Source organism: Trichoplusia ni, chromosome 4 (genome assembly GCF_003590095.1).
Source record: "Trichoplusia ni isolate ovarian cell line Hi5 chromosome 4, tn1, whole genome shotgun sequence".
Classification (NCBI taxonomy): Eukaryota; Metazoa; Arthropoda; class Insecta; order Lepidoptera; family Noctuidae; genus Trichoplusia; species Trichoplusia ni.
The window spans coordinates 19,257,077-19,276,791 of record NC_039481.1 but is presented as its reverse complement, the minus strand read 5'-3'; the positions used below and the strand labels follow the sequence as shown (position 1 = coordinate 19,276,791).

The 19,715-nt window shown below is 36.7% G+C and overlaps 2 protein-coding genes across 4 annotated transcripts in view; one reads left to right on the top strand and one right to left on the bottom strand.

Moving 5' to 3' along the window:
- The window catches only part of LOC113493467 (E3 ubiquitin-protein ligase mib1), a 113,091-nt gene extending 99,309 nt beyond the window's left edge, over positions 1-13,782 (bottom strand). Inside the window, exons 1-10 of the mRNA XM_026871464.1 lie at positions 13,293-13,782; positions 12,548-12,743; positions 12,250-12,446; positions 11,505-11,672; positions 11,183-11,290; positions 10,815-11,000; positions 10,337-10,495; positions 9,831-9,975; positions 9,363-9,544; positions 8,191-8,460 (exon numbers count right to left, since the gene is read on the bottom strand). Of these exons, the coding sequence (XP_026727265.1) occupies positions 8,191-8,460; positions 9,363-9,544; positions 9,831-9,975; positions 10,337-10,495; positions 10,815-11,000; positions 11,183-11,290; positions 11,505-11,672; positions 12,250-12,446; positions 12,548-12,743; positions 13,293-13,403 (1,722 nt within the window). The 5' untranslated portion in view covers positions 13,404-13,782. The remainder of the gene's footprint in view (positions 1-8,190; positions 8,461-9,362; positions 9,545-9,830; positions 9,976-10,336; positions 10,496-10,814; positions 11,001-11,182; positions 11,291-11,504; positions 11,673-12,249; positions 12,447-12,547; positions 12,744-13,292) is intronic.
- A 69-nt stretch (positions 13,783-13,851) lies between these two features.
- The window catches only part of LOC113493470 (CDK5 and ABL1 enzyme substrate 2), an 11,729-nt gene continuing 5,865 nt past the window's right edge, over positions 13,852-19,715 (top strand). Inside the window, exons 1-10 of one of the 3 annotated variants that reach the window (XM_026871467.1) lie at positions 13,852-13,920; positions 14,039-14,471; positions 14,553-14,680; positions 14,761-14,944; positions 15,035-15,295; positions 15,962-15,997; positions 16,622-16,736; positions 16,918-17,108; positions 17,177-17,384; positions 17,552-19,277. In XM_026871467.1, coding sequence (XP_026727268.1) covers positions 14,128-14,471; positions 14,553-14,680; positions 14,761-14,944; positions 15,035-15,295; positions 15,962-15,997; positions 16,622-16,736; positions 16,918-17,108; positions 17,177-17,384; positions 17,552-17,692 — 1,608 coding nt within the window. In that variant the 5' untranslated portion in view covers positions 13,852-13,920; positions 14,039-14,127 and the 3' untranslated portion in view covers positions 17,693-19,277. Of the gene's footprint in view, positions 14,472-14,552; positions 14,681-14,760; positions 14,945-15,034; positions 15,296-15,961; positions 15,998-16,621; positions 16,737-16,917; positions 17,109-17,176; positions 17,385-17,551; positions 19,278-19,715 lie in introns of those variants that run through there. The other 2 variants (XR_003400568.1, XM_026871468.1) reach the window with 2 other exon arrangements.

Genomic DNA, 19,715 nt, shown 5'->3' with positions numbered 1-19,715 from the left:
AAATAACTAACAACGAGGAAAACAACCGAGGACGTTAAGCATAGAGAGCTGTTCTGAATAAAAAAGTAGCTTTCCAAATAAATTATTCCCCCAATTCGGCCGTTTCGATTCAAATTGAAAGAGCATCTGAGTATAGAGATTTCTCTAACCGCGAAGGAAGAGAGAATACAAATAGGCATATAAACGGAAATGAAATGGCTTCATGAATCGTATGGACGAGTCACATCGTACGATAGTTTATCAAGGGAGAAGATTACAAAGAATTTATTGTTGGAAAAATTTAACGAGAAAACTAGTCGAGTTCGATCACGCGCAAAATAACAAATTTTCGTTTTATAAATATACATTGTTGTAGCTGTATGATACACTTCTATACCTAAACACATACTGATAGTAACGAAAAATTAGGCAAAAATTAACCATGTTAGAGTAGAGTTTACCAAAACAAGCAAAGGATCATATACCTACCGATACCCATAAACGAAAGAATTGATTAACATTGATAAAAACCAGCAACAAGTAACTAAATTATCAACAATTAAGTAAATTAAATATAACCTATCTAATTTTAATATTTACACATTAAAACATTTATAAAAAGCAAGAGTGAAAATGTGTATCGTATGATATGTGTTTCATGAGCATTTTATGAGAAAACGAAGAACTAACAAAACGAGTAGCAAAGAAACAAGCAGGCAGAATCCGCGGATGTGTTGCTAGTTCATTACATATTCGCAAGCCGTCCACGTTCTGTATAGATAGCTAGCATAATTCTCACAGGGACGCCGCGTTGCCCAACGAAACAATGGCAGATTATCAAACAAAACGACGTAAATAGTCCTCGGAATAGGAGAAATAGGGCGCGGGTTAAGGGTCCGCAGGATATCCGCATCGCGACTCGAATGCTAGATGAGGCAATCGCCGAACTTCTCTTGTTTTTGTAATCATTATCTAAAAGCTGTACTTTCTTTTTATATACATATATATACACAATATATTCAAGTATCCACATGTGCAGTTTAGGATACCGTTTGATAAAGTCGTGCCACCAGGCGGCGTAGTTCTTCTTTGCTTTTAGACGATCGCTAAGAGAAACTTAGGCCCCCGAGAGTCTTTATAAATGTCGACCTTAGTAAAGTAGCCTCTTACCTGTTTTCTACACGAGATAGTAGCTTTTCATTATGCTTTTAAAACAGTCTGCTTTTGGATAATCTTAAGGCGGAATATTTTAAAATAGTTAGTGTTGATTATTTAATAATTAATTGCCATTTTCATTTAGTAAATGTGAAATAATGGTAAACATAATAAAAGTGTCTTGATAAAAGGTTATAAAATCTTTACGGGACACATGTTCTAGTGTGACAATTCAATTATCCTTTCTAGTCAGGGCGACGCAATCTGACTGCCTTTCAAAACAAAGACCCTGCTAATAGTATCGCGCGGCGGATAAACAGTGCGACACCGAGTTTGTGTTGAAAAAATAAAGGCGCGACGACGCCCGAATAAATGAGAGCGGCGATAAACAGGAGGATCCGTACCGAGCGGAGGGTCGATACCGAAATACATTATTCCCCGATCCGAGTGTTCCGATTCAAATTGAAAGAGCACCTCCAACATGAGATTTCTCAGGCGGCGAGTGGGCGCAGAATATAAATCGACGCATAACCAGAAATGGAAAGGCTGTGAATTTCCGTTTCGTGGTGAACGGTCGCGCTCAACTGTTACCCATAATATATAATACAAAATTATATGAATCATTGTTTATTAAACTTTAAGTTTTCTGAGTTGTTTTTTATTAACAACTTATTAAGGCACTTCAACATTATTACCATTATCCAATTAACAATCACCGAGTACCTGCTTTCGAGACGGAAATCGGCGAAAAACTAAAGTCGTTGGAGCGGTAGCGGTAAAAGAAAAGCTTTAATACCGAGTCTCGCTTTATTTAAGTTTAACGCAAATTAGATTTTAATGGGACGTCAGCAATATTGACCGTCTTTCGCACCGTAGTTACGCTTGAAACTGTAGAATTTATAATGAGGGCCGTTTCTTTATTACTGGCCAGTTTTTATCATAATCTCCCACTCGTGGTGGGTACTATTTACATAAAATAGCCCTATAAAAACTTTTTACAGTACTATTGGATTTTCTGTCACGTATGGATGTGAACATAAACTTATTTTAACTCGTTGTTGAATACATTTACTTATACAGAATAAACGGAACATACTTTCGTCCTCCCCTCATAGTGTATTCTGTCCTATTCGCAACACGCCCAGCCGATATTTACGTAACAGACGCCTCTGCTGACTTCTGACACCGTCTCCTAAGGCGTAACAAAGCACTGTAGTATTAAGTACACATAACAAATCTGCCCCGTATACATCTCCGGCTGGCTGAAACTCAATTACAATCTATTTTGTGTTCATGTAGTGAATACTAAAGCATTTTTACATTAGATATTATTTGCTTGTTACTGATTTAAATTTATTTTAATTACTGATTTGAATAATTTTTATTTATAAGCTGAGTAGAAACAAATTTTAATACACACTGCACATGTACACAATATCACAAAATCCTATAAGACTCATGACAGAATTATGGTTACTCAATCAAAGTAATCACTATCCCTTTGTGTCTAATGCAAATCCGTATGGTCCATTGCACATAAACTAGGTAGTGGAGTGTAAAGAGGTTCGAGAAAGGCATTTAGCCAGTACAAGATGATTTCGAGAGTTGCCCGAGGCAGCAGTGGGCGACGGACGGAATGGGTGTCCGCGAGCGGCGGCACTCTAACTTTATTAAGGACGAGACTCATCGCTGAATCAAGGTGACGCGCCTTCACAATGCCCTATTCAGATTTAAATAGCTTTACGCCCAATTGCGCTTCAATATGGCCGTAGCTCGAGAGGATAGTTATATAATTAAACAAAGCTTCGAGAGTTAAGTTCAGCAGATCGGAATTTAGCGTAGAACTATTTATGAATTTCATAAGTTTTCTTCGTTTCTATTATCTTTATTTAATGAAAATATCGTGTCAACACAGTTAAAACTAAGCATGTAATTTAACTTAACTATGTAATTTGGTTCCTTTGGAACCGTCTTTCAAGTTATTTCAAAATGTTTCCATATACAGGGTAATATGTTACACGACATATGAGTTGAAATGATCACATAAATATTATTACATTATCCTGCCACAACAGCAATGCCGACATATTATCATTTTATGTTGTGGACTAAAGTAATATGAAAAAGTCATACGTATAAAACCAACCAAGTGGGAAATAGAGCCGCGGGAAGAGGGTTCGCAATGCAGCATGCGAGCAATATTTAAATTGTTGATTCACGTATTCCTCGACAAGTTTAAGATTTAGAATTATAAAAAAAAATTACTGAAACCCAAAAGTTGGTTAAGCTGTAAGGGAAAAAAGTATTCATAGGTATACTTGGTTAATATTACATATTCACTACACAAATCAAGTAATTTCGTTGTCAGTCCGTCTTAGTACCTACGTAGCTTCAGTTATTATTCAGAAGTAGAACCGCATGTGTGCTCAAACAAGCTCCCGTTCGTGATCACAACGTAGATAAACTTCGCAGTTCACGTCTAACTGAGGAGAAAGGGATAATTTATAACTGTATCGCAACATAATCATCCTTAATTTAGTGTGAACTCGTAAGTAGCGTTGAGTAAAGGCATCTACCGCACGCGTTACCATGCGAACAATGGCGCGCGACAAGCAGGGGCTGCGGGCTCTAGGGCGGCACAAAGTTTGGCAATTATGGCGACCGCAGGTCTGAGAGCGTCGCTACACTCATTACTGACTGAAACTCAACTCGTCTAGATTAAAAGTCCAAGAGACACGGGTCCCAGGAAATGCCACGCCTGGCTCAGGATAAGATGGGGATTAATGTTCGAGACAGCGTCTAAACAAATAGCCTAGTAAGACTTCTCCGATAGTTAAAGTGTCCTTTGGTTAAACAACGCAATCAATTTCACGGTTTTAACTCAACGATAATAATACGTTGTTGCCCGTTTACGAAACAAATTAATGTATTATACAAAGCAAATTCAATTAACATAAGTGAAATGTTTCGTAATATCTTCATTACGAAATCTGTAGACCATGATGTTTGACTCGTACGGATATTTATCTGGTAGGGCAACCGTGCGATTTTCCATGTTCCTTTTTATTACTTTAGGATTAATTTTGTAAATATTAAATGATACATACACTGTACAAACAAACAATAATGTAGATTATACGTATGTAAAACTGTTCTAATTACACAACAACCATACCATTCCATGAAGTCTGTTCTCATGTATTATACCATCACTTTAGTATTTATAGGCTATAGGCGGTTCTATAGAAAGCCGTAAACCATTCTGCCAAAATAAATGAGGGCTCATTACTCATTCCGTGTAAACATGCACGATTAAATTAATTGATTTAACGCTGTTACTCTTGTATATCATTTAAGGTAAAATATCGAATATCATCTGAAGAAATGTTGCATTAAAAATATGGTTTATTTGTCTAGATTTTTAAGGATTTTGTAAGAATTACGTGAATTGAAACAATTAGTAAAGTAGTGGTTTCTTAGGTTTACGCGAATATTAGACATTGAAATGAAACTACTTTTACGGATTTTATCGCGGTTTAATTTTAGATTTTAGTTCCCGACGTTTCGAAACCTTTGCAGGTATCATGGTCACGGGCAGACTGAGATGGCGTTCGTCTTGACAGGAGATGTTGCTCGTTCTACCTTCATATTTTAATTAATTATTTGTGGTCCGACCTACGCAGTATGAGCTCACTGTGTCTTGATGTCTTGCAGCGCTGCTCTTGGGTTTGGCCTTGAGTTTATTTATTATTGGATCCCAAGTAGGTGATATCTTCCAGCCATCTTCTCTATTGAAATTAGGGTGTTTTTTAATCTCAATAGCCTCGCGAAACATCCTAGGTAGGAATTTGGATTCTTTAGCGAGGATCTGTGGTTGGTCAAATCTAATATAATGGCTGGAACCTTCAGCATGTTCGGCGACTGCAGACTTCGTTGAGCGGCGGTGTTTCACGTCAGCTATGTGTTCTTTAACGCGGGTCCCTATGCTTCGTTTGGTTTGACCAATGTAAGAGAGGCCGCAGTCACAATCTAGTTTGTATACTCCTGCATCTTGTAGAGGTATGTGACACTTGACGGATGGTAAGGACTGGCTAATCTTCTTGGGCGGCTTGAAGTATGTTTTAATTGAAGCTCGCTTCAGGATGTAACCAATCTTGTCAGTGACTCCTCTGACGTATGGTAGTACAGCAGGCAAACGATCAACAGTGGCTGGCTTCACTCGGTTTCTGTGACGGGGCCGTGGAACTTGGAGCTTGTTGTCTCGCAGTACTTGCTTGACGTGTTGAAGCTCAGCGGCAAGGTGTCTGTCATCACAGAGTCCGTGTGCTCTCTGAAACAAAGATTTTCCCACGGTAGCTAACTGTTTAGGGTGGTGGTGAGATTCACCGTTTAAGTACCTATCTGTATGGATAAGTCACACCGTGTATCGAAAGAAGACCCATACAGATAGGTACTTAAACGGTGAATCTCACCACCACCCTAAACAGTTAGCTACCGTGGGAAAATCTTTGTTTCAGAGAGCACACGGACTCTGTGATGACAGACACCTTGCCGCTGAGCTTCAACACGTCAAGCAAGTACTGCGAGACAACAAGCTCCAAGTTCCACGGCCCCGTCACAGAAACCGAGTGAAGCCAGCCACTGTTGATCGTTTGCCTGCTGTACTACCATACGTCAGAGGAGTCACTGACAAGATTGGTTACATCCTGAAGCGAGCTTCAATTAAAACATACTTCAAGCCGCCCAAGAAGATTAGCCAGTCCTTACCATCCGTCAAGTGTCACATACCTCTACAAGATGCAGGAGTATACAAACTAGATTGTGACTGCGGCCTCTCTTACATTGGTCAAACCAAACGAAGCATAGGGACCCGCGTTAAAGAACACATAGCTGACGTGAAACACCGCCGCTCAACGAAGTCTGCAGTCGCCGAACATGCTGAAGGTTCCAGCCATTATATTAGATTTGACCAACCACAGATCCTCGCTAAAGAATCCAAATTCCTACCTAGGATGTTTCGCGAGGCTATTGAGATTAAAAAACACCCTAATTTCAATAGAGAAGATGGCTGGAAGATATCACCTACTTGGGATCCAATAATAAATAAACTCAAGGCCAAACCCAAGAGCAGCGCTGCAAGACATCAAGACACAGTGAGCTCATACTGCGTAGGTCGGACCACAAATAATTAATTAAAATATGAAGGTAGAACGAGCAACATCTCCTGTCAAGACGAACGCCATCTCAGTCTGCCCGTGACCATGATACCTGCAAAGGTTTCGAAACGTCGGGAACTAAAATCTAAAATTAAACCGCGATAAAATCCGTAAAAGTAGTTTCATTTCAATTAGTAAAGTAAATTGAAAACGTGCTATGAAGAGGCTTTCTATGTCTTTATATAGCTATGGATTTTGTATAAACCCTGCCGGTGGATTATTTTCTTCACTCACTAAATCTGCGGTATTTAAGCATTGTAACAAGTTTTACAATTGTTTACTTGTCAGTTTGTGAGCACATCATAACATATTACGCCTGACAGTGAGCCCTAGAGTTATATTAATTACATAGTTTTATAATTTCTCATCTGTTGAATTTCAAAAAGTTTGTCATCGCTACTTTTTTTAAACTACTGTTTATTTACAGCTAGCACCAGCAGGAGACAGTATTTGGAGTTTTGTAGCAACCCTCAATCATCGATTTTATTATCTGAGTAAGGAACATCGTATATCTGGCTACAAAGAACGTTAGCAATTTAGGTTGTAGCTCGAATAAAATCCTTGACGAAATATGTCCACAGTAATGCGAGCGAGAAACGAAAGGATCGCACATAAACTTTATGGTTGTTTTTCAGCTGCAGATGAGACAAACATTCGTAACAAAAGTACTGCAGAACAGTTTACAAGACAAATTCGTAGCTACTTTGCTACGAATATGTTTTTCTACGTATAAAAATGTACTTTATTTTGAAACTGTGAAATGTGTTCCGAATTTTCCGCTTTCTTTTTAACATTTCAGGGCTAGCCATAATGACATCAAACCTACAGCATCTAGAACTCGTGGCTATTGGCTCGGTTTTCTATACTATTCGGCTATCGGCGTAGTCAGTCGCTGTTGGTTAAGTTGGAAAGCGATTTTAAAACATAATTTCACCTGTACTGGTGCTTTTTCAGGTTGAGCTCGTTTGATTTACCTCTCGAAGCGGAGATACTTGTATTAAGAAGTAGGTATTATATAATATATTATGTATTTAAATTGTCAAAAGTGTGACTAACTATAAAGTACATTTTTTTGGGAAGTTTTTACCAATAAAGCATTTTTATAAAAGAAAACAGGAATTTATTTTCCTTTAAAAACGACTCCCGCATGGGAATTTAATCCTTGTGTCGAGAGGGATATGAATGTTTATAACATTCATGTCATATTGTATGTATGTATTAAATTAATTTTATCCAATAAACTTTTGATCAGTAAGAAGCTAGAATATTGAAACAATACGAACATCTCTGACCGCCCTGGGTTCACAATTGTTACTTATTTTAAGAATTTTTAAGAATCTTAAGCGCTATGTAATTTTTTGAACGATGTTTATAACATTCATGCCACATGTACAAATACACCCAGACTCAAGACAAATATGTGTGGATCACATAAATGCTTGTCCTCCGCGGGGATCGGACACGTCGTAACCAGTGGGTTTGGCGTGGGACCTCAACCACTCGGCTATTCGTGCAGTCAATTTGACTTATGACAGAGATATTAGTGAGTATATTTACCAGCACGGATCTTGAGTGCTCGGCGGAAGAGTGGTGATCGCTTTGCGCATCGTAAAATCAAACGCCAATCAATTGTGCGTACTCGTCGTCTTGAGGTGCATGCAACTGCATCAAATAACGAATGACAAGTGACGCCTATGACGCGATGCGCTGCGGGTCAATCACTGCACTTTAGTCCGCCCCGCGCTTCACTGCATCCCGCAAAAGGGACCCAAAAAATCACTCCTGCGCAGGTGAAGGTCAGCGCTCACGATTCCTGCCGGTTACTATAAGAAGCACTGACCTGCAGGCTGGGGTGCACGGCGAGCTGCAGCAGCGTGCGCACGACGCCGAGGTGTCCCTTGTTGACGGCGATGTGCAGCGGCGTCTGGCGGCGGCGGTTGCGCGCGCTCAGGTCGGCCGTGGCGGCGGCCAGCGCGCGCAGGGCGGCGGGCTCGTCCCCGAAGGCCGCGTGGTGCGCCGCGCGGTCCCCGTCGCGGTCCTCCGCGTCCACGTCCGCGCCCGCCGCCACCAGCGCGCGGATCACCTCCACATGGCCGTTTTGGGCTGCTGCCTGTAATGTAGCTTACTTTAATTACGTTAAATCATAATATATGTATTTTTTTAAACAGAGGAGTATTCATGATGGAAGAAAGCGGGACAAACGTACCATCAGTAATTATCGTATCAGATGACGCGACTTTTTTATCGCTACAAGAAACAAACAAACCAGCGCAACAGCACCTTAGTTATGGTTGAATAAGGATGAAGACTGGGAATAAAGTAACAATCTATTCAAAGCCCTTCTTCTGTACTTCTATTGGTGCTGTCAGCTTAGAATAGACTTAGAATACGACTAGTCAACGAGCGGGCCAGAATAGTTCAACCCTTAACTAAAAACCTTTTTCTTCGAGGAATATTAAGATTGACAACTGAGTAAATACGAAGATTAGAACATCCTTATATATATCCTTATCCTTACTAATATATAAATGTGAAAGTAATTTTGTTTGTTACGCTGCCACACAAAAACAATTCAACCGATCATCATCAAACTTTGCACACATATTCTTATTAGAAGTAACATAGGATAATTTTCGTTAAAAAAAATGTTTTTTACGCAACATTAAAAATTGTTTCAACGCCATCTAGTGGTTGAGTAATGAAGTTCCAACCCTGAGTACTGTAATACTGTTGTACTGTTTTACCGACAGTCACGTCAATATCCAATCCCATTGACTATAGTTTAAGCTGTGTGTGATTTTTCTATATTTATTGTTATTTTCTTTTGTCATTATATATGCAGTATAAAGTTATTTCTTGGTTACTTGGTTCCAAGCTACCTCCTGATAAGGGGGCGGAGTCACACATTTACTGTCGCATTCCCAAGGTAACATAAACTACCGCGTGGTGCAAACTGAAGCCCATGCGGACGAAGTCGCGGGCAACAGCTAGTGGTCTATATTTTATATATACCTGTAGAGCGGTATGACCGCCATAGAACCCGTTGACGTCAACATGTGCGGCGTCAGTACGTCCAAGTATTTCTGAGCAGCGCGTGGCGTCGCCGTTAGCTGCGGCCTTCACAAGCTCCTCGTTAGCGTCGCCGGTCACGTGAGACTCAAATAGCTTCTTCAATAGTGCTGACAAACGTTCACCTGCGACAATATTATCCAATTTAGGACACGGTATATGCTAATAAAAAATGTATATGGTTACATTTTTTCAAATTAATATTATCCAATAAACTTTTGATCAGTAAGAAGCTAGAATATTCAAACAATACGAACATCTCTGACGGCCTGGGTTCACAATTGTTACTTATTTAATTTTTAAGAATCTTTAACCTTTTTTGTGTGCGAATTAAGTATTCAGTTGTGTGTGTGTCTATTTCAAGCTAATAAAATTGTAAGTAAAGTTCTCCGAATATTATTTAAAAAATACCTGAAGAATTTCCGGGTATGCTGCCATCAGATGACGCCACTTTAGTGACTGCATTGGGATTATATGTCCAGGATGTATTGCACACTTCCACTTTAAGATCATTATCGTGGTATATTTGTTGGACACGGCCAATTTTGCCGAGGGTCTGAAACGAAATATAATATATGTTAAACATGTTTTAGGTAAATCTCATAACTATGTAATATTACAGATGGTAGAGTGCCGTTAGATGAGCACTAAATATTGCAAATCTGATGCATTATCATAGATATTTTTGTTTGTATGTCAAAGACAGGGACGGCCAAAGCACGTTTTTTACTTTTAGGCAAATAATTAAAAAATGACTGAACACTGGTCACCAGGTGGCTGACACAGCATTCAGAAGTTTAAATGTGTACCAAAGTCTGAAACTGACAATCCACTAGTGTGCACTGATGTGTGTATTCCTTGAAGAAGTGGCTAATACCAAGGAGGACAATTTTCAAAGAGTAATTTGATGATGTTACCGGCGCCATAGCCTCCGCCCACTCGCCGTGTCCCCGCTGCAGCGTCTTGACGCGCTCCTGGTCCGCGCAGACCTGCACGAGGTCTCCCACCGCGAAGCCGCCGCCCGCCGCCGCGCCCGCGCCGCCGGACGTCGACGCGCTCAAGTTGCCGCTGCACACCTACACAAATCAAGGGTATATTCAACAAGCTTTATATACAACAACCCCGGATTTAAGGACTAAACATCGTTTCTGGGTGAACCAACAAATTCTCTCTGTAATTGATTTGGCAGTAACATATGAACGACATACAAAACATATCTTCAATGATCAAAATTAATGTTTATAATCATTTCCCTAAACACTGAAATATTTTAATATGCATAAATAAGACGTAGGGTACGGATGATGGACGGATTATTGCAGTAACAGTTTCTCACAAATAGTATTTTTTTGTACTTGAAAACAATATCATTATTAATGTTATTTAATGTATTACCTTAGTTAAGACAGCAGGATTGAAAGTCCACCTGTTTCCACTGGGGTATGTGACGACGATATCGTGGTCTTCATCGATTCCCACCACAGTGCCGGTAGTGCCGAGGCACTCGAACATTCCATCCGTCCAGCCACCATGACCATGTTGTAATGACTGAACTATTTCAAGGTCGAGATCTACATTCACCTAAAAATCAAAGCCATTTGGTTACTTACAGGTGATTTACGCACAAAAAATAATTGGGCTACACAAAAATATTAATGAGTACTTGAACCCATCAATAACTGTTTTCTCAATACCCTTAACATGCAAACTTTCCATTAAATTATCTTTAACTTAAATAATCATATTAGCTATAATTTATATACCTGGTCACCAACTTGTAAGCCATGGGGCCCAGTTCGGCCTGGCCCCAGCTCTCCTAATAGTGGTAAATGTTCTTTGTACACATTTTGACCCTTGACATCATTTACAACCTGAAAACAATATTAAGTAAGTTACGAATTAACACATATTGTAAAAGCAAGATATTGAAACTTAGTTAACAATTATTAGTGGATAAATAAGATGTTAAAAAATTCGGACACAATATTAAGAGAATGGTAAATTCATACTATACTACAGAAATTCACATTTGCATTGCTGTTTAAATTACAAAAGGCAAATAAAGATCAAAGATAAGATACTAACCTTTAAATCTGCCATTCCCTCAAAGCCTACTCTATAGAGATTCTTAGCTCCATTATCCCAGACAACGTAAGCAGCAGATCTAGGACTTGCAGCAGACCAGTCCTGGACCTCATTCACTTTGCCTCTTCTGCCATTACCACCATCTTGATCTTCCCATTGCCAGTCAACCTAACAACAATTCAAGGTTTAAGGAGTATCAAATTATGAAAAGGAAAATTAACTTTGAAAGTACCTTAACTGAATTATATCTTTATTTACACCAATTACTTCAAATAAATGTGAATTGGTCACGTCTAAGTATATTGATGTTAAACTATTAATGTTTACATACATTATTTTAGGTATATTTTTAAATTATTATAATAATACTAGCTGACCCAGCAAACGTTGTTCTGCCGAATATTTTTTTTCTAGTTGTATGTATTTTTAATGCCACATTATAAAAAAATAAAAACAAACAATTTCGTCCAAAGAATAAAATATATTTTTTTTAGTGTGAGCAACCCTCATCACTTAGGGGTATGAAAAATAGATGTTGTTCTATTCTCAGACCTGCCCAATATGTATACAAAATTTCATAAAAATCGGTCGAGCCGTTTCGGAGGAGTATGGTAACTAACATTGTGACATGGGAATTTTATATATTAGATGTGCTATCTCCAACCGTTGTAAATTCATAAGCCAGAATTATTACATTATACAGCATAAGTATGCTATTTGTAGCTATATAAAAATCTATACCTACCCCTCTTACAACTCTGGCACCTGGGAAAATGCCTCTCACAGCCTGCTTTTTACTCTTTCTTCTGGGTTCAACTAAACATCTTTGGGCTCCTGGTGCACTAATACGATAAAATCTGTGCCTTAAGTTATGTTTATCACCATGATAGCATACTGAACACAAGTCATAGTTGCTACATTCAGCACACTTCCAACGAATTCCTGAAACATTAAATATCTAATTTGAAACATGTTCATGCAATTGTTATGCGATGCATTGTAAAGACAAAAAATCCAAAAAAAATTAAGTGTATTTTACTCACCGAATATGGGTTGCTGTCTGCATGTGTCACACATGGTGCCTTCATGTTTAACGCCTGTAGGAGCACTGTCAAGAATTCGCAGGTCATAAGCTCCAGAGCATCTGTAGTTTGCAGCAGTACCATTGTCCCAAACAACAACAACTTCCTCTGGAGACTCAAAGTTCCTCACAGTACCAACATGACCCTCTCCCCCATCCTGAAAATGCAAACAGTTAAAGGTTTATTTTAGTCACAGATAAAATACATGATAGTGTAGTAGGAAACCAAAAGAACTACTAAACCAATTTCGAAAATCATGTTACAAACAGAAAGCCATGGTAATAATGAGGGTATACAAGTCATATTTTATATATAGAATGCAGTCCATTGAAAACATTATTCAGTTCCCCAGTTTCCAGTGACTATTATCCTAAAACAAGGAAATGTTATAACATTGTTTATGTTTTTTATAGGAATCTGGGTTTTTTGGAGATTATATTGATAATGACTTATAGATTATTGACAGTATCAACTTTTAATAATCTAGTGAAAAGAAATATAATACGCTACTTAAATCCTAATTCCTAAAGAAGCTGTCGAGTCTTTAAATAATGAGTGAATAAACAAATATTGTAACCATTAAAATATGTTTCATATGCGGTCAGAAATATTATTAAAGGATCTACGAAATTGAGTTTGTTCTATTTTTTGTAAATATAAACCAAATTAAAGTGTATTTATAAAAAAAAATTAAACAGTGGTCTACCTGTTTGCCCCACTTCCAATCTGGACCTCGAATCACACGAGCTCCGACTCCTTCCATCATAAATCTAGTGGCCCTTGAAGACGCCGACGAACCAGGAATATTAGGTTCCATTGAATTATTTATTAGTAGTTGTTTCAGACGTTAAAAAGTTATTTATTCACTCCACCTAGCTCTATAAGCAAATGTCAAAACTTTTGATTTGACAGATGAGTTTCATTCAGTAACGTTTATCAATAGTCTGACATCTGATTAAAATATTTAAATAGGTTTGCTTTCTAATCTCTCAAAGATGTCAATGCTAAACGATTTTGCACATAACATTATAATTTATATAGCAAAGTTTAAACCGTATCTAACCCAATTACAAAAGACGCACTATCCTGTTGTCTTAAAAGTTTTAACTCAAATGCAACTACACCTGCAACTGGATATCACGCTGAAACTATTATTAACATTTAGAAAATGCCAATTTTATTTATAATTCACAAAAGAATGAAACCTGTTTATTGATTCAATGTTGTGGTTTTTTTTTGCAATGTCAATACGATACGTCAAACTTTCTGTCAGTCTTCTTCTGACACTGAAACTAACGTCTGATCGTCCACCGTCGTATCAGATTTCAGAATAGGTGCTCGAGTATTTGATTTGATTTCGTTCTTCGATTCATCTTATCAATCTTTATCGTTCACTATCAATTAATTTGAAGCTTAGTACAGTGATTTATTTTTATAGTGACTTCTTTTCAGTATAAATAAAAATATCAGAGTAATATAAGCAGCAAAGCGAATAGTGTCTGAAGATTTAATTTAATAACAAGCTTACATAAACATCTACAATGTCTAACAATCGTAATAAATACGAAAAAGCTCGGAGACGTCTAGCTGCAGTAACATTTTTGTCAAATATATCGTTAGATGGCAAGATAAGAGATACGGAGTTAGCCCAAGTAGTGAATAAAACATCTAGATATGATAAAACTGATTCAGCTCCTAAAACTGTGGATGGCAACAAAGATAAAGATGTAACACTGAGAAACAGTGTTCGTAATAAGAGTAAGGTACCTCAGTCAAGTCCAGTGCACCGTGTTGGAAATGATACTCATTCCCTTAGTTCAGACTCAGAACACACAACAACAATAACACCTGTCAAAGCTGTAAATAGTTCATTTATCAGAGAAAGGTACACTCTTTTTTAATGAATATAGTTATGCTTAAACATAATATTTTAAATATTTATATTGAATTTTATAACCATTTTCAGGTGTTCTTCAGGGACAACAGAGTCATTTAAAGACAAGCATGCTTCATTTAAGTCTAGAAAAAATCACATTGTATCCCTGACTGGTGCTAATGCAGATGACAAGAGCAGTTCAGAGAGTCTTAATTTTGGTAAATTGATTTTTACTTTTGTATTTATCATTTTTCGTGAGCACTATTACAGAGACTATTGTTTTTTTTTGTGATTACAGGTAGATTTAGAACAAGTAGCACTTGTATACCTGAAAATCATGCTTTAGTCAAAGAAGTTCGGCTTGTGCGCCCAACTAAAGGAGTGTCATTCAAAGATGAGAGGCTTGCTATAGTACCAGGACAGGGTGTACCTTGTGTTATTTTCAGCACTATTCCATACTCCAAGACAGTTCGCAATGCACGGTAATATTATAAGAGAATAAGTTTTGTTTTTTCAGCATTGCTAACACAAAATTTGTCTAATGATCCTTAATGATAAAATCTATATTCTAGTTCTGATCTCAGAAAGGATGGTGTAAGGAGGAGGAATACATCAGGGCCAAGGCCCCTATCATCTATAACAGACAATGGAGTGGATCCCTTTGACCTGCTTGGCCTGGAAAAAGAAGAAAATGGCCAAGAAATATCTTACTCAAAACTTTTGGTGCCCTCCAAAGTATGTACACGGGAACAGTACAAGAAAATGTATGAAGGTGACTTTACAGAAAAATCTAGTTGGAAAATAGCTAACAGACACCCACATGTTATAGCAAGGTAAATACCTTTATATACTTAATTGCAAAGATTTTTTTGGTGTCAGTCATTTTTAAAACAGTTAAGAACTACAACTATGTTAGAATTAATCATGTCTGCATCTTACTAAGTGGAGCATTTAATGCAGTATCATATTTTTGTGGAAGTCCAGCATTTATTTTATCCCAATATGTGTGATAATAATCTGTGATGTCAATGATTTTTGTAACATCCATGTTGTGCATGTTATTGAATGTTTATTTTTTCCAATACATAATATTATTGTCATCACAAAAGTCTATTTGTCCTTTCCACTCTATCTGTAAAACTATTTCCATTGTGATGATGTAGCAAGTATGCATAACTAGACAAGTTATAAAAAATAAAATGGACATTACATATTATATTTAGAGATAAAGTCTTAACTATCTAGTCACAGTTTATTTATTTTTTTGCAAAATTCAATTAAGACTTTACACATGTTTTAAGATGTTCACAAGTTTTGTATCTGCTGTGCACCCATCATTTACATAATGTACCAGTTAATACATACATTACTCACATTGCCACATACACACATGTTTCATTGTTTGTCTACTCAAATGGTACTCACATGCATTATTTAATGCATTTTGAACCTCATGCAGTCTTCACAATCATTTCATCACTAACAAATTTGACTTTCAGGACTAAGTTATTGACGAGGCACAAGGATAAGAAATGGTAAACACTGAACAGTTAAATTACATCTGCTATGCAACACTTAGATTTTGCTAATGCTACTATGTCCCCGCTAAAATATGGAATCACTTCGTTATTTAATAAAGTACAATAGGGAATTTGTACTATGTACATATTTATATTGCTTAGTTTGAATTCAAGATTACTCAGTTCTCAGTTACCTTAGGTGTTGTGCAGTGAATATACCTTACAGCTTGATACTTGGGATTATTAATTACTATTTGAAGATCATCAGTATATTTATTATTTGATACATAATATACCTTTAATACAAGAGCTATACTTTATGTATGTAAATATCACCTCACCCACTAATCACAACAATCCATGTAATATTCCTTGCTTTTATTTGGTCTAGTACACCGCTAGAACATTTTTATGTAGGTATAAGGAGTGCATGATCTATGATTAACAAAGGTTGAGGTATTCAGTTTAAAAGAATAATAGTTTCAGTTTTAATATGTACATATAGTGCATGTTATAAACTACTTCTAACAGTTTATCTATAATAGTTGCATGATACAGTTTGTTCCAACATTAAGATGATAACAGAATGCACAAACATCATTAACTATATCAGAATCACAGTTACTCTTATCTTTATAGGTGTTTTTCTTATGAGTCATCTCAGAGGACGGCTATACCATCTTCACCCCCACACTCTTCAGTGGATATTAAATCGTTTGATTGGGACGAGGGAACGTTACTATCGCAAAAATATGTATGTATCTGTTTGTATATTTTGAGTTTAGTGCCATAACTAGAACACGTCGCTCACTAAGTGCGCACTATGACATTCGTTCTTAGAGTCGCATATCTAATCACTGTAAAAAGTCAGCTGAGGCTGAGGCTGAGAGTCCAGATTAATAGATATTTATTCCAGCATTTATATTTTTTTTCAGCTTCAGTACTGTCCAAACGTATTAGATGATCCGGAGCTCATAGCTGGAAAACACAGAACATTGTTAACATTTACATCATATATGACGTCTATTATTGACTATGTCCGACCACAAGACCTCAAAAAGGAGTTGAATGACAAGTTTAGGGAAAAATTCCCTCATATAAAGTTAACTCTGAGCAAGCTGAGGAGGTAAATATATTAATAATTATTTATTTTATAAAATATTTATTCATATTAACTTCCTATTATTTTTATAGCATCAAAAAAGAAATGCGTAAGATCGCTAAGCACGACAGCGGAGGAATCGATTTACTGTCTGTCGCACAAGCGTATGTTTATTTTGAGAAGTTAATACTTGCTAATCTTATCAACAAAGACAATAGAAAACTATGTGCTGGAGCTTGTTTACTACTTTCTGCTAAACTCAATGACGTCAAAGGGGAAGCGTTAAAATCACTAATAGAGGTAAGATGTAATAATGTAACTTATAAATGTAGATATAGGAACTATACACTTCAACTAAATCTTTTGCAAATTGCAACAAAAAATGCCATTTCGACTTTGGACGTTGAAATTGAGTTGCAAGTGTTATTATGAATATTTATTTACTTAACGTGTAATTATATTTACAGCGCATTGAAACTACGTTCCGAGTGAATAGAAAAGATTTGATGAGATTCGAATTCGCAGTCTTAGTGGCTCTGGAGTTTGGCCTACACGTACCGCCTTATGAGGTGTTCCCTCATTATCAGCGCTTGCTCCACGACTCGTGACCTTGGCGAAGACTGGCCTTCGAGCCATGTGTCCGGGTCTGTCACCGCCGGCGAGCCACCATCGTTGACAACTTACTAGCAAGTTCCTGGATATAAAATATAAAAGTACCGCGAGAAAAACGTTATAAACGTTGCCGGTGGTTTTAAAGTGACGGACGATATCTAATTAACTAAGGTAGTTTGATAGTCTAACAATAATAGGTACTTTAAGTTGCCTATACACGGGTAAAATGTGGCTTAGCCAGGTATTCTGAATTAAATTGACCTAATTAGACCGTTGTGATCGAGATGAGTTAGAAATTAATTTAGCCTTAGTAAGATAGTTTGCAATACATGTAATGTCTAACATGTAGAAATAATTACAGAGAACAATGCGGAAGAATTTGTGGTACGGGCATGAAATATTGAATCGAAGCATTTTCGCAATTACAGGTTTATGACGCTTATTAAACTTACGATAAGTAGATATTAATATAAACTAAGTAGTCATGTATATTCTGTATCTATCGTCGTTGGCTAAGTAGGGTAAAGGTGAATAGATATTTAGTCATTAAAGTTGTTCGTGTATATCTAATACATTTATATATTTAACCTGTTATAGCTATAGCTGATACATTCTCTTCTGTAACCATCTCAATTTATATTTATAAGAAGTTCACTATTCACAAGATTGTTCTGCTCAAGCATTCTCTATTGTTATAATTTTGGAAAGGGACCTTGATCAATTCAAGTTAGTGAAAGAGTCATAATATATATAGGACGATATGATGGTTATGATTATGATGGCATGCCTTAAGTTAGAAAAAGTAATGAATAGGTGCACAAACAAAACTATTATTTACGCAAAATTTAACATGAAACCTAATCATACTTAAAAATTGGTTAAGATAAGTGATATGGTAAGTGTCATGAATATATCATGTACTTTCTTAGGTAAAGTCAACCATGGGCTAGTGGTATTTTAGAAAAAACCTAAAATGAACTTTCCTTGATATGAAAGCGTATTTTAATATGTAATTGTTATCTCTAGCCACTAAAGCACAGGCCAGGCAGGCAATAATATATATTAGTTCCTAACGATAGAAATTAGATCGTAATTTTATTTTTTAACATTACTTTTTCATGTTAAGTAGTGGGTTCCAAATACTTGAATTTTTAAACTAAACAGACTAGTTCACAAGTGTAAACCAGTTCAGGGTTGTGTTCAATGTTGCTCATTAAATTTGATATTAAGGAGATGTAAAATACAAAGACGAAGAAAGACCTTCAACAAGCCCCACATATAAACTCTATATAGGAACGTACCTATGTCTAAATCTTGCCTACATAGATTTGAGAATTAAGCCAAAAGGTGCAACTGTGATATGAATATATTAATCTAAGTAAATGTAATAACTGATAGAAATCATGTTGAAGAATCAAAATATTTTCAGTATTTTTGTTTTTTTTAAGTAAAGTAGTTTAAGGCGGTATTGTTAAAACACATGCATGAAAGAATTAAGAATTGGTATTTATTGCTAAGGTGTTATTGTAAAAGTTATGGTGTGAAAACTAAAGTTTGTTTCAATAAAATCTCAAAATCGAATACCTCGACTTATTTAATATTATCCATTTGTGTATGTCGAAGCGGAATGTAAAAAACAAATGCCTGTTGAAATTCCTACTTGACCAACCGTTCCTTTACCTCAATTTTAATTTATATAACGATTCACATAATCTGTAAAAAAAAACATATGTCTACAGTATAGTATAGCTATTACCTATTACACTGTTCATACGATACAAAGACAGACAAACCTCGGAGCTTTATAATTAAAGTTTCTTATTTTCCTACCCTTTGAGTACGGTAGGTAGGTAGGTAGGCACCCTAAAAAGATCGAAGATCAATTTCTTATGTAAGTATCTCAGTGCTGGTAATCAATGCAGTAACGTGTATTTAATGTGCGTGTGCGTTACACGCCGATGGGTTTGTGAAGATCGCGGTGAAATTTATGTGCCACTGCCGTTGGTACATACTTATAAC